Source organism: Triturus cristatus, chromosome 1_1, assembly GCF_964204655.1.
Source record: "Triturus cristatus chromosome 1_1, aTriCri1.1, whole genome shotgun sequence".
In the NCBI taxonomy this organism is placed as follows: Eukaryota; Metazoa; Chordata; class Amphibia; order Caudata; family Salamandridae; genus Triturus; species Triturus cristatus.
Genome location: NC_140579.1, coordinates 195,409,448 through 195,425,271, shown reverse-complemented (window position 1 = coordinate 195,425,271; position 15,824 = coordinate 195,409,448). Strand labels below are relative to the sequence as shown.

The window sequence follows — 15,824 nt, the reverse complement described above, 5'->3', positions numbered from 1 at the left end:
AGCCAGCTCTTCTCAGGCCCTTGGAGATCAGAATCAAAAGAAGGGGACACAGCAAAGTCCTTCCCCTCTCCTTGGCAGCAAAGCAAAACAGCAAGCAGGCAGTCTTCTCCTCTTCAGTCCTTTTCAGCTTTCTCCTTGGCAGAGGTTTCTTTTTAGTTCCAAAGTGATCTAAAGTTTAGGTGTCTGGGGTCCTCTTCTTATACCCCTCCAAGTCTTTGTCTCTTTGTTCCAGTGGGGGGATTCCCCTGCTCAAACCGGTTCCTGGGTGTGCTCTGCTCTGGAGCACCTGGTTCCTTTCAGAGTGAGGGGCAGGGTCGTTAGACGCTCAGCAGGAGGTGGAGCCTTCTTTGTGCCAGCAGAGGCAGAGTCCTCAGCCTGGCCAGCAGGGGGTGGAGCCAGCTTTGTGCTGGCAGGGGCAGCCCTATTCAAACCCAGGGACTACTCCTCCCACCCATCTAAAGCAGATCTCCCTATTCACCCTGCTGCTGACTCATCCAGGCTCCTGGAGCCACCTAGCCCATCACATGACTCCAGTCAGCCAACCAGCACACAGGAAGGTTAAACAGGAGAATAGCTACTTTCTAAAAAGTGCTATTCTCACACAGTGAATTTAAAGACCATCTTGCTAAAAAGATGTATAATTAAATTCTGAACACAAAGATACCAAACTTGGATTTTCTATCTTGCCCTTATGGGAAGATAGGCATGTAAACAGCCTCCCCCATTCTATCCTATGGGCAAGATGGCCTCTCAGCAGTGAAAAACGAAAATGGCTGTAATTCACTACCAGGGCATGTTACACACCTCAGTACATGCCCTACCTTTCAGATACACTGCACCCAGCCCAGGGGGGTACCTAGGGCCACCATAGGGATGCCTGACATGTACAGAAAGGGAAGGATAAGGCCTGGTCAGTGGGTGCACTGGCCAGGTCAACATGGCAGTCCTGGACTGCACATAGGCACTGCAAGCAGGCCTAAGACATCATTTTAGCGCAACTCCTGTGGGTGGCACAATCAGTGCTGCAGCCCACTAGTAGCATTTGAATCACCAGCCCTGGCACACGCAGTGCACTTTACTAGGGGCTGAAAGGTGAAACAAATATACCAATCATGGATAACCAATCAATATAACAATTTACCAAGGGAGCACTTGCACTTTGACACTGATCAGCAGTGGCAAAGTGCCCAAAGCATGTAAACCAGCAAAAACGAAATCCAGCATAAAAAATACAGGGGGTAGAGGCAAAAAAGTCAGGGGTAACCGCGCCAAAGATGCCAGGTCCAACAGTCCCCCACCTGGATTGGAACAATGGACTGCCCTATGTGCCTTGTGCATTTTGAACTCTTCGTACAAATCATTTTGGGACATTGCTGAATAAAGCTATTTTATTTTCCTTGGCACACTACTGCTTTTCTGGCATTGCGGTTGATGGGGCTGCTCCATGATTTGGGGTGGCGTTAATGTGTTAGGTGTCTGGGATGTGTTGTAGTGTGCTGTTCGTGGGGTGGACCCTGTTATCTGTGTGCCATCACATGGTATTTGCTATCAAACTTTGGTCATGTAAGCTGTTACTGCATGGTGACATTGTCCCAAGGTGTGTTCCTTCCTCTGTGGACCCTGACATCTTCCCTGCAGGGTGCTGTGAAGACATTTGTGCAGTGCTGTTTCTACATTTGCTGGGTGTGTGACGGACCCCTTCAACTTTGGCCATGCATGCTGGCCAAGGTCTCCACCTGCATCATTTGTGTCATCCTTGGGGGTCACTGTACTTGTGAGTGGAGTATATTGACAGGACTTCATGTGTACATGTTCCCTTTTCCGCACTTTGCATGTGTGTACTCCCAGCCTCCCACACACGTGTTTCGTGTTCTGCTGGGTCTTTGAGCACCTGACTGACAATTGTGGCCATTGTATCTGTGTGTACACAACCCCTTTCTTTCCATGGGCACAGCTGGGGGGGGGACTCTGCACACACCCCTCCTGCGTCTGGGCACTGCTGGGAAGACTCTGCACACACCCCTCCTGTGTCTGGGCACTGCTGGGAGTGATAGGCACACACCCCTCCTATGTCTGGGCACTGCTGGGAGTGATAGGCACACACCCCTCCTATGTCTGGGCACTGCTGGGAGTGATAAGCACACACCCATCCTATGTCTGGGCACTGCTGGGAGGACTCTGCACACACCCCTCCTGTGTCTGGGCACTGCTGGGAGGACTCTGCACACACCCCTCCTATGTCTGGGCATGTACGGTCGGGACATACACGGGTGTGGGTACGCTCCATTCATACACGGGTGGGGGTACGGTCCGTACATACACTGGTGGGATGGGGGTACGCTCCATTCATACACGGGTGGGGGTACGGTCCGTACATACACTGGTGGGGTGGGGGTACGGTCCATACATACACTGGTGGGGGTACGCTCCATTCATACACGGGTGGGGGTACGGTCCGTACATACACGGGTGGGGAGTTGGTACGCTGCATGCATACACGGGTGGGGGTACGGTTCGTACATACACTGGTGGGGTGGGGATTCGGTCCGTACATACACTGGTGGGGTGGGGGTACGCTCCATTCATACACGGGTGGGGGTACGCTCCATTCATACACGGGTGGGGGTACGATCCGTAGATACACTGGTGGGGTGGGGGTACGGTCCGTACATACACGGGTGGGGAGTTGGTACGCTGCATGCATACACGGGTGGGGGTACGGTCCGTACATACACTGGTGGGGTGGGGGTACGGTCCGTACATACACTGGTGGGGTGGGGGTACGCTCCATTCATACACGGGTGGGGGTACGCTCCATTCATACACGGGTGTGGGTACGCTCCATTCATACACTGGTGGGGTGGGGGTACGCTCCATTCATACACGGGTGTGGGTGCGCTCCGTACATACACTGGTGGGGTGGGGGTACGGTCTGTACATACACTGGTGGGGTGGGGGTATGCTCCATTCATACACGGGTGGGGGTACGCTCCGTACATACACTGGTGGGGTGTGGGTACGCTCCATTCATACACGGGTGGGGGTACGGTGCATACATACACTGGTGGGTAGGGGTACGCTCCATTCATACACGGGTGTGGGTACGCTCCGTACATACACTGGTGGGGTGGGGGTACGCTCCATTCATACACGGGTGTGGGTGCGCTCCATACATACACTGGTGGGGTGGGGGTACGGTCCGTACATACACTGGTGGGGTGGGGGTACGCTCCATTCATACACGGGTGGGGGTACGCTCCGTACATTCCTGTACCCACGGTTTGCAGGGCTGGGTACGTACCGTCCCCAGGCCTTAAGAGCGTGGGTACGGGCTGTACCACGCCCACCACTACGTCACCCCGACAATGGCGGTACGGCCCGTACCCACGTTCGATTGGCCTGGGTACGGGCCGTACCAGCATTGTTGGGGTGATGCGGGGGTACGCGTGGTACGACCCGTACCCACGCTCTGAAGGCCTGGGTACGGTGCGTACCCCTACCACACCCATTGGGGCTCTGCACCGTACCCAGGCCCTCAGAGCGTTGGTACGGGTCGTACCACGCGTACCCCCAACAATGCTGGTACGATCCGTACCCAGGCCATTCGAACGTGGGTACGGGCCGTACCGCCATTGTCTGGGTGACGTAGTGGTGGGCGTGGTACGGCCCGTACCCACGCTCTTAAGGCGTGGGTACGGTACATACCGGTATTGTTGTGTTGCCGGTTCGCGTCAACATCGACTTCCGTTGTGGCAGACGCTTGCGTTGCTGGACACGCCCCCACCCCCTCGAGGTGACCAGGTCCTGCAGGTCAGGTATGTCCAGGGCATGTGTGATTTGTGTGGGGGTTATGTGTCCTGCCCCTGCCCCCCCCTTTGCCCCTGGGTGTTATTCTGACCTTCTGCGGCGGTGCCTGTAGAGCAGGTGGACTGCTATGAGGGCTGGGATGACACGTAGGTTCGGGTCCATGGCTGTCCGTCGCGTACAGGTGCTCCTTGTGCGCGTCGTCCTGGTTTCCCGGCAGTTTTTGCCAGCCAGAAAATATCATCCGTGCGGGGTGACGTCGGTGCGGATCGTACTTCCTGGTTCGTGAACCGCAGCCTGCATGCGTCCCAACGTCACGTCGCAGCATTCCCGGATCACATTGGTATGTATTTTTTCGTCGCTCGGTGTTTGTTACGATTCGTACGGAAATGGTGTTTCCGTGGGAATCGTACTTCCATGTTTGTAATGTTTATTTCCCGGGTACGAGTCGGACGGGGAAAACGCTCCGACCGACGGTTCGTACCCGGTTTCTCCAGGATCCGAATTGGCACCTATGTTTCTAATAACACATTTCTCATTAGTATGTTATTTGAATCAATTGGTCTGTGTGTAGTCACTCTTGCACAAGGTAATCTAGGCTGGCAGTTAATCCAAGTGCCCAATGCTTGCTGCATCATGTGTGGGGGTGGTCTGTGACATGTGTTGGGACCTTGCCTGTGCCCTGTCCAGTTCAGTCATTTGGGGGTCCATGATTGTTGGCACTGATGCAGAGTCTCAACATAGGAGTGTGAGGCTTAAAATGAACTGCCTTGCAGCATGCATGACCGATGTTGTGGCCTCAGACAAGATGTGCATGAGGGGGAGATATACATAGTGCGGGGACGGTTGCTCCTGTTGCAGTCAGATCTATCCAGGACCATGGAGCAGTGTGGCCACTACAGTCCCCTGAGACACCTTTTCCTAGGAATCACGTGTGTCATCCAACACTGTGGACATTCTCTGTGTTTTCAGCATAGGTTGGCCTCTGTGGCATTGTACCCTGGCCTCATTTGTATTTACGTAAAGTGTGCTACATGTGTACACTGTACAGGGTGACCCAATGTGGCTTGTGCATCCTCACACTGGCCAGTGCCCGTGTGTCTGTGTACAACTATCTGATGATGGTTGTTTGTCAATAATATGTGTGATCAGCCCCACAAGGGGTAGTTAGAGTGCAATTAGGCTTTAATGCAGCCCATTAATGTGATCCCCGATTAAGAGGTGTAAGTCCTTCCTCTGTCTCTATCACATTGTCTCAGGTAGGGGGGGGGGTTGTGCGGGCAAGGCCTACATGTCCAAAGCATATGTCTCCTTGCCAGGTCTGGCCTGTGTGTGATGATAGTCGGAACAGACACTCAACAAGTATTGACCCAGTCATGTTGTGCAGGGTTTAATGTTTGTGCTTTGCAGCATGTGTCAAAAGTTAAAAGACATGGTTCCTGCTCATCCATTTTTGGCAACGGTGTGTGGTCCAGATGCTGTGCTCGACTGTCCCCAGACACTAGCTTCTCTGTATAATTCGATAACAAGTTCTTTGCTGTTGTGTCATGCTCTCCATTGTTTCAAAGTGGCATGGTGGCTCAACCAACTGTGTAGTGCATGGCCTACATATGTGCATAACATTGTAGATGTTGCTCATGATGCTTTTCATGCTATGCACTGTGACCTATGTAGTTTGGACTCATGTGTCATATGTACACAGGTGTCTGATTATTTCCTGTCTCTTCACCTTGCCCACAGCATCGTCGGGGTACACCGAGGGTGACACCGACACGGACGTGGAGGAGGGATCCAGCACCGGTGCCACCAGTGCTGGGGAGTCTGGTGCAGCAAGTGGCACGGAGGGCGAGGGGAGTCAGGCGGAGGACCTGTCCAGTCCCAACACCGACTAGGACGCTGACGGGTCCGAGGCTGAGCTCCCAGAGGGGGCGGAGGCTGCTCCCACAGCTGAAAGCAGCAGTACATCTCTCGCCGCCCCCTCCATTCCCATCACCGCCCTCCCACTTGCTCAGGTCCCTTCTGTCCGTGCTAGGCGACCACATGTCTCCTTCGTGCCAGGCACCGCACCCCCTGCCCCTGTCTCCCCTGCTGCAGTCAATGCCGAGTCTGTGGACATCCTGCGGCTGTTGCAGGTTGGTCAGACATCGCTGCTTAATGTCCTCTATGGCCACACCAGACTTCTGACACAGATGGTGTCGTACATGGAGGGCATGTCATCAGCGATGTCTGACCAACGGATGTTGCTGAGGTCCATGGACTCGTCACTGACGGCAGCAGTGGGTCTCCTGCAGCGCTCCGTCCCCCCCTACCCCTGTCCCATCCACACTTCCCACTCCCATGCCTGTCCCAAGCACACCCAGACATCCCCATGCACGCACCCCACCAGACACAGGCAGCACACTAACAGGGAAGGCCAAGCGCACTCCTCCAGTCACGCACACACAGGGGGAAGTAGGCACACCCACTGGGTCGGGGGGCAAACGGCAGCCACGCAGCCACAGTGGGAGTCCGTAGTCCTCACGACCCACTTCCTCCAAAACCACTCCCCTTAGCTCCCCTGCCCAACAGTCGGACAACGAGTCCTTCATGGCCAGTCTGTCCCTCAGCCCCAGTGTGACACCACCCCGCAAGCGGTCCAGGAAGTCCCCAGGCAGGGGAGTTGAGTCCCCCCCCTGTCCACACCCTCCCCCACTAGCGCTGCAACCCATCCCTCCGACCCCCCCCTCCTTGGGGCCTGTGGTTCCTTCGGGTGCAGGGGAGACGCTGGCAGACCTTGCAACCGTGTGCAGTGCCATCCTAACCACCACCTTTGGCGCTGCCCCCCCCCCTGTGGTGGAGTCGTCCGTCCCTGAACCCACAACACCTACCCTTGCCCCTCCTGTCCCTGCGGTGCCTGGTCCTTCCCCCCCACATGATGCCCCCCCCTGTGGATGGAAAGGAACTGTGAACTGTGCAGGCAAGCTAGGGGAGACGCGTCCCAATGTGTCCCCCCCCCCCCCCCTCCCGGATTTCGCATATGAACTGGCCTATGGGCCTTGTATATAGTGTACATTTCAAATCCAATTTTTTTTTATGCTGAATAAAGCATTTTGTTTTTAATTTGCACACGAATGCTTTTCTGGTATTGCTGTTGGTGCTGCTGCTCCCTGAGTTGGGGTGGTGATAATGTGTTAGGTGTCTGGGAAATGTTGTAGTGTGCTGCTCATGGGGAGGACCCTGGTATCTGCGTGCCATCACAAGGTCTCTGCAAATAATCTTTGGTCATGTTAGCTCTTACTGTATGGTGACATTGTCCCAAGGAGTGTTCCTTCCTCTGTGGCACCTGACTTCTTCCCTGCAGGGTGTTTCCCAATTGTTGTGCTGACCTGTGTCTACAGTTCCTTGCTGTGTGAGGGATCCCTTCAACTTTGCCCATGCCTGCTCAGCAATGTCTCCGCCTGCATCGTCTGTGCCATCCTTGGTAGTCACTGTACTTGTGTATGGAGTATGTTGCCATGGCTTAATGTGGACATGGTCCCTTTTCCGCACTATGCATGTGTGTACTCCCAGCCTAGCACACGTGTTACTTGTTCTGCAGGGTATTTGGGCACCTGACTGACAATTGTGGGCATTGTATCTGTGGGTACTCCACCCTTTTCCTTCCATGGGAGGCAACAACTTGTTGGCTGCCCCAGCACCTGTACATTCCTATCAGTCCTGGAATGTGGGTGACAGTGTGTGTTCCCTTAGGCTCTCTTAGTTTAGTGGGGTTTCACATGAGGATACAGTCTTGTTGCATGATCTCAGTGTGTGTATTGTGCTGCCTCCGCCAGGGGTGGGTATGCATGTGTAATTTGTCATCACACCCACATGTGGTGTGTCATGCAGTGGGGGAAGGACATCCATCCTCATGGGAGTGGGACACTGTTGTCAGTGATGTGTTGTCATGGCACTATCAACATAGTCGCACATTGTGGATGCCTTCATGTACCCATGGAGTTTTGCTAATGGGAGGATGATGTACACACCCCCATGTCTCTGTCCATTGCTGGGAGGCCTCTGCACCCACCCCTCATTTGTCTGGGCACTGCTGGGAGTGATAGGCACCCACCCCTCATATGTCTGGGCACTGCTGGGAGTGATAGGCACCCACCCCTCATATGTCTGGGCACTGCTGGGGGTGATATGAGGTGTGGGTGCAGAGGACCCTCAGCAGTGCCCAGACATATGAGGGGTGGGTGCAGAGGACCCCCAGCAGTGCCCAGACATATGAGGGGTGGGTGCCTATGTCTGGGCACTGCTGGGGGTCCTCTGCACCCACCCCTCATATGTCTGGGCACTGCTGAGGGTCCTCTGCACCCACACCTCATATGTCTGGGCACTGCTGGGAGTGATAGGCACCCACCCCTCATATGTCTGGGCACTGCTGGGAGTGATAGGCACCCACCCCTCATATGTCTGGGCAGTGCTGGGAGTGATAGGCACCCACCCCTCATATGTCTGGGCACTGCTGGGGGTCCTCTGCACCCACCCCTCATATGTCTGGGCACTGCTGGGAGTGATAGGCACCCACCCCTCATATGTCTGGGCACTGCTGGGGGTCCTCTGCACCCACCCCTCATATGTCTGGGCAGTGCTGGGAGTGATAGGCACCCACCCCTCATATGTCTGGGCACTGCTGGGGGTCCTCTGCACCCACCCCTCATATGTCTGGGCACTGCTGGGAGTGATAGGCACCCACCCCTCATATGTCTGGGCACTGCTGGGGGTCCTCTGCACCCACCCCTCATATGTCTGGGCACTGCTGGGAGTGATGGGCACACACCACTCATATGTCTGGGCACTGCTGGGAGTGATAGGCACCCACCCCTCATATGTCTGAGCACTGCTGGGGGTCCTCTGCACCCACCCCTCATATGTCTGGGCACTGCTGGGAGTGATAGGCACCCACCCCTCATATGTCTGGGCACTGCTGGGAGTGATGGGCACACACCCTTATGTCTGTCCCCTGATGTGGATCGTAGCACGACACCCACCAACCCGCCCACACGCTCTGAAGCCCTGGGTACGGGCCGTACCACCATTGTTGGGGTGACGTAGGGGTACGGCCCGTACCCAGGCCTAAGGAGCATGGGTACGGGTCGCACCACACGTACCCCTACGTCACCCCAACAATGGTGGTACGGCCCGTACCCAGGCCTGAAGAGCGTGGGTACGGCCCGTACCACCATTGTTGGTGTGACGTAGGGGTACGCGTGGTGCGAACCGTACCCACGCTCTTCAGGCCAGGGTCCGGGCCGTACCACCATTGTTGGGGTGACGTAGGGGTACGGCCTGTACCCACGCCTGAAGAGCGTGGGTACGGGTCGCACCACGCGTACCCCTACGTCACCCCAACAATGGTGGTACAGCCTGTACCCAGGCCTGAAGAGTGTGGGTACGGGCCGTACCACCATTGTTGGGGTGCCGTAGGGGTACGGCCCGTACCCAGGCCTACAGAACGTGGGTACGGGCCGTACCACCATTGTTGGGGTGACGTAGGGGTAGGCGTAGTATGACCCGTACCCACGCTCTTAAGGCGTGGGCACGGTGCGTACCACAATTGTTGTGGTGACGGGACGCGTCCACGTCCACTTCCGTTGTGGCGGGACGCAGGCCTTGGTGGACACGCCCCCCCCCCCTTCCCCCCAGTGACCAGTCCCTGAGGGTACGGTATGTACAGGTCATGTGTACATTTTGCCTTGGGTGGGGGTTATGTTTCCTGCCCCCCACCTTTGCCCCTGGGTGTTGTTCTGACCTTCTGCGGCATCTGCGTCGGTTCCTGTGCACCAGGTCGTAGGCTATAAGGGCCGGGATGACACGTAGGATGGGGTCCATGGCTGTGCGTCGCGTACAGGTGCTCCTTCCTCGCGTCGTCCTCAATTTCCCAGCAGTTTTTGGCTCCGTAAAAAATGCTACGTGCGGAGTGACGTAGGCACGAATCGTACTTGCTGGTTCGTAAAACGCTGCCTGACTCCGTCCGGACGTCACGTACGCGGTGTCCCGGATCGGAATTGTGGGTATATTTTAGCCGGTCGGTGTTTTGTACGAATCGTACGGAAATGGTATTTCTGTACGAATCGTACTTGCCGGTTTGTAAGGTGCTTTTCCCGGGTACGAGTCGGACGGAGAAAACGCTCCGTACGACGGTTCGTACCCTGGTTTTACAGGATCGGAATCGGCACCCTAATAAGGTAGACAATTAAATTATGATTAATAATAATAATTATAGACAATCATGTAGTATACTACAGTATTAAAGTTACTGCATTTCTATTTCTCTTTTTCACCATTATAAATCAAAGCAAACATAAAACCAAGACATAATGGATTACTTGTATTATGTTTCAGTTATATCTTCATTTATTCACTGAAAAAAACATTGTAGTTGGTTAGTACGCTTTAAAAACGCATTCCACATAAAGCTGCATTTGAAATGATGTCATGGTTCTGACTTATCAAATAGGAAACCTCTATCTAGACCTATATTTCTTTAGACAAGACCTATTCAGGTTCTATCCTGCCAATGCATGATCTGTATTTATGAAATCATAAAAAAGATACAGAAAAAATGTACTTATTTTAAAAACTCATTTGTAGTTTTTATTATGACAAAATATTTTTTCTTTTTGTGTATTTTTTAACTTTAAAATTATGTTTCTAATAACACATTTCTCATTAGTATGTTATTTGAATCAATTAGAAGAACAATGTTTTTGTGTACAAATGAATGACATCTACAAATTATACAGAAAGATAAACATCAAAAACATATAATCCAAAATGAATGGACATTTAGTTGTGATGACCCAACAACTACAAAAACAAAAAAATAGACATCATACACACTACTTCATGCATTCATCAATCATCCTCATAATCATAAAAACAATATGAGGTTCAAACCTGTGGGGGGTCCCAACACTGAGATTTGAAGAAAAGACAGAAAGAAACTGTTTCTGATGACACTCTGTCTTCAAGGACGGCTCCTCAGGGATAGAAGCTTGTTAAATGGTCTACGCGCGTTTCGGTGGAAAGCCACCTTCCTCAGGACCAAGTATAGAGGGAGAAGAATCTCAGTACCCAATATAAAAAGGGCTGGGGGTCATCTGTAAAAATTCAAATGCATATATTTAAGATAAAGACAAGGCAGGAAGTAATAAGTTTGCAAAAAGTTTTGTGACTTCAAATTGTAAAAGTGGATCCCGTGTTCACACAACTGTAGGTTGTCAAATAGTGCAACTAAGAGTGATAATTCAAGGAAGTAAAGAAAGGTTGAAAGAAAGGGTGAACACCCTAAATATCGATTCAGAAATATCGACTGCCCAGAATATCGAATTCAAAATATAGAGTGGACAGAATATCGAATTATCAAAATATAGATAGGTCAGAATATCGAAATTGGGGTACGAAATATCGATTTCCATAATCTAGAATTTAAAAATATAGAATTCCATAATTTCGAATTTTAAAATATAGATTACCATAATATCGAATTTAAAAACAGATATCTTTAATATCGAATTTTTTTTAGTGTTATGTATGGTAGTATATGTGTTAAATTGATGTATTATTTTTGTAATGTACGTTTAATTTATTTAAACTAATGAATGTTATGTAATTTAATTTTTGCGTAATTTTATTCCGTAGCGGGTTGTGGGTTTATAGGGGAATAGGGTGGGGAGTAATTTAATTATGGTTAATTAAATATTAATTATATTTATATGTTTTGATAAAAAATTATTAATTGGTAATTCATTTTTATTAATTGTTAATTAATTTATATTAATTGAATAATTGATAATTATGTTAATTGTATTTTTTATTATTAGGAGCGGGCTGTGGGTTTGTAGGGGAATTGGGTGGGAAGTAATTTAATTGTAATAAAGTAAATATTTATTTTTTTATTTATGTGTATTGATAATTATTAATTGGTAATTAATTTGTATTGGGTAAATAATTTGTATGAATTGCTAATTAATTGCAAAATTATTTTTATTAATTGATTAATTGATAATGTTAATTGTATTTTTTATTATTGGGAGTAGGTTGTGGGTTTATAGGGGAATTGGGTGGGAAGTAAATTACTTGTAATAAAGTAAATATTATTTTTTTTTATTTATGTGTATTGATAATTAATTATTAATTGGTAATTAATTTGTAATTAATTTGTATTAATCATCAATATATTTTTTTAAATGGTAATTAATTGTTATTAATTGGTAATTATTTTCAATTAACTTTTTATTGGTATTGATAATTAATGTAATCTTATTTAAAAATTAAATCATTACTTTGCCTACTTTTGCACTCTCAGGAGTGGGAATAGTATTTTTTTACCCTCCCGCTATCCAACTCTTTCCCTACTGTTGCACTCACTGGAGTGGGAATAGTAATTTTTACCCTCCTGCTATCCAACTCTTTCCCTACTGTTGCACTCACTGGAGTGGGAATAGTAATTTTTACCCTCCTGCTATCCAACACTTTCCCTACTGTTACACTCTTTGGAGTGGGAATAGTAATTTTTACCCCTACACTATCCAGCGTTTTCCCTACTGTTGCATTCACTGGAGTGGGAATAGTAATTTGTACCCCTACGCTATCCAACGCTTTCCCTACTGTTGCACTCACTGGAGTGGGAATAGTCATTTTTCCCTTCCCGCTATCCAACGCTTTCCCTACTGTTGCACTCTCTGGAGTGGGAATAGTAAATTTTATCCTCCCGCTATCCAACGCTTTCCCAACTGTTGCACTCACTGGAGTGGGAATAGTAATTTTTACCCCTACGCTATCCAACGCTTTCCCTACTGTTGTGTGGAAATATGGATTTTTATGATCAGTTATGTCCCCTATCTTGGACCCCAACGGTTTCATGTATGAATCACAAGTACATGTATGCTCCCTCCAGTTCCAGTTATGAAGACGCAAACACATGTGCGTCCACCGTCAACATGTCCTCTTTCAGAGCCGCCATGAATTAGCCGGATATTCCACTCCTAAGTATGAAAGGCCACCGGCTTTATATGGTTCACTTATGCCATTTTACAGTCCAGGCGAATAGGCCCTGATTCTGTCATCAAGCTTTTCTTGCTTTCTGCCTCTGAAGCTCCAGTCTGAGCCTGCATCTGTGACCATGAACTTTGTCTCATTCCCTGCGCGGCTCACGAAGCCTGACATCAGCCTGTTGCCTGCCAAGAAACTGTATTTCACCTTCGAAATTATCTGCTCCGATCCCTGCCCAATGCATTCCTGTCTAGTAGTTTCAGTAAACATTCTTTTTGCTACCGAGCACAGGCCCGGTTTCTCTGTCTTCATGCAAGTAATTCAGAGCCCTGTTACTATGGAAGATTCCTGTTCTCGCATCTAGTGTAGACACTTAGACGCTTGTACACGCACTAACAGTCAGTATAGTCAGTATAGAATAAGATTCTACTCTAAGAGACCTCTCTTCTGGATAACATAGTTCTTTAAACATAGGATGTTAGATATGATTTGGGATTAGGTTGACTTGACCCTCCAGACTTCTGTCGCCACATGTAGAGTTAAATGTCAAGTCCCCTTCACCCCCTAGTTGCACGTCAATCACACGTCATGCTGCTGTGCGCGCATCTCTGCCAAGTATTTCTGCTGACATTGCGAAATTATTTCATAGGTCCACCCATATGTGACATCACAACCAATGACGTTTCCTTGTTACTCCCAATTACGCCTCCTTCAGCTACGCATGTGAAATGTTATCTTTGCTATCAATTGTTACGCCTCTCGCATTTGCTTCACTGTAATGCCTATTGTATAAAAGTGATTAATTATCAATAATGTATGTACTTCACTTCCTGAACCTTCGTGGTGATGGAACTTGGAGCAACCGATTCGAATCATCCATTGGAATAAAGCCCATTCCGAACCTCTAATACCACGGATTCTGCCTCTTATTTACTGAGCTATTTTTATTATGTTTCTGTATCAAATTAAGTCCCGGTAATTAAATTATTTACCACATGAATGGCGCCCGAACAGGGACACTTTCTCATCTCACGCGCCGGCGGTGCGTTGCAGGCCCGGTCTCCTGCCACAGCTGGACGGACAACAACGCGTACCAGCAGGATTTCCTGTATCTCCCTCCGGTCAAGCGGGGGCGACTGAGGCTGCGATCAACACCCAGACGAGGCGGTGAGAAGTGCGAAGTATCCCGACCAGAGCCTAGCTGAGAGAGCAAGATCCGAGGTATACAGAGGCCCACCAGGTTTCCGAAGCTCAGAAGTGTCCGAAGTTGTCGAGTCCAGTCCGGTCCAGTTCAGTTCAGTTCCGTTCCGAGGCCTTCCGTTCCGAGCTACCCGGTGAGTACCATTACTGGGGAGGCGTTCTGGCGTGCACATAAGTTGTGCCGGTCCAGACGGGTTTGGGTACACAAATCCGGTCTGCACTGTTTCAGCAGTGTATCTGTACTGTTGAGCAGTATATCTAGTATATCAAGTATATAAGTTCAGAATAATCCAGATAATGCCGAGTATTATGTTTAGTGGTTCATCATGGTTTTGCTCATTTAAATGTTAAATGTTAAATGTGTTAATACGTTCTGCATATTGTGGTATGAATGACTGTTCATTATCGTGTTTATTGTATTAAGTTTGTTCAAGATCAAGTATCAGATCAGTTCTCAATATGCCGCTCTTTTCGAAATTAAGACAGATCACAACTAGAAAAGGGGTACTCGAAGAAGCTGTTCCTATTCCTCCTAGGGACACTCCAGGGTACTTCATGTATCATAAACACGGCTGAGACGCTATATTATTTCTTGATTTATGGGTAGACTACACTAAGGAATTACCAGAAAGTCAGAGGTGGCCCGCAGCTGGGACCTGGGATGCAGAGTGCATCGTGAAAGTAGAGGAAGAATTATGGAAAAAGAAGGCTAGACAATCACAGAAAGACGCCATTGAATTATGGCGTAAAGAATCGTATAGACGTACAGAAAAGGCACGTAGACAGGAAGAGAAGAGTAAAGAGAATTCAAATGAAATCCGAGAAAATCTATTAATTGAAGAAGGTACACGGGTGAAATCAGAACAAGTAGACAGACAAAGAAATGCCCTTATGAAGGGTATGTATCCCCTTCTGGCCGAAGGATTACCTAAGGCTACTGCGGGGATACCAAAAGACTTGCCACCCCCATTATTTCCAATAAAAGTACATCCCAAGGGGCATCCTAGAACCGCAGAAGATGTTTTTCTTTCCTCATATTTAGATGACGCAGCTCCCGAGTATGCTAACCCCGCCCCACATAGACCGTCGGCCGGGGAGGTTCAACGCCAAGATCCTGTATCTGTATCTCTACAGCACCAAATCCCGACACAAGTTCCGGCAAGCACATCTGTTTCCACATCTGTTCCTACAGCTACTTCTATAGCTGAGCCCACACCTATAGTTGCTGTATCGCGTTCAACGAATCCTTTCACGCCCGATACCCCAGACGGGGCTACGGGAGGTGCTACCAATATCTTTTCTACGCCACCCAGAATAAATAAACTTACCTTTCAAGAATCAGCACATCCACGTACCCCCAAACTCATAAATGCCCGCACGCTTAAGGAACTTCTTATAGATTGTAGATATGACCCTGTGCCCGGCAAAGAGGACGAAATGATCATGGCATCATTACGTATCAGACGAGCCGCGGTGTATTTAGGGAAGTTACCAGGAATGACTATGCATCTAGATAATATATACCATTTTGTCCAAACAGGGCGAGATTCTGAATGTATTAACAGAGCTATGGAATACCAGAAAGTGGAGATACAAGGGGAACTGTTACGTTTCCTTATAAATTGTGTGATCAGAAATCAAGACCGACCGGGGGTAGACCCGGAAGCAATGCAAACTCTTACCAGATGGAGCCAGAATATATCAGAAGGGAGACATGATAAGCAAAACTGTATAATAGCCATGTGCCGAAAGATCCGTAAAGAAATAGAACGCCTACACGAAGAGAGATTAGCGGTAGA

The 15,824-nt window shown here is 49.3% G+C and overlaps 1 protein-coding gene across 1 annotated transcript in view; it reads right to left on the bottom strand.

Annotated features, from left to right (window-relative positions):
• LOC146869969 (uncharacterized) overlaps positions 1-15,824 on the bottom strand; it is a 211,243-nt gene that overhangs the window by 143,499 nt on the left and 51,920 nt on the right. Inside the window, exon 2 of the mRNA XM_085640880.1 lies at positions 10,729-10,808. Within this exon, the coding sequence (XP_085497006.1) occupies positions 10,729-10,808 (80 nt within the window). The remainder of the gene's footprint in view (positions 1-10,728; positions 10,809-15,824) is intronic.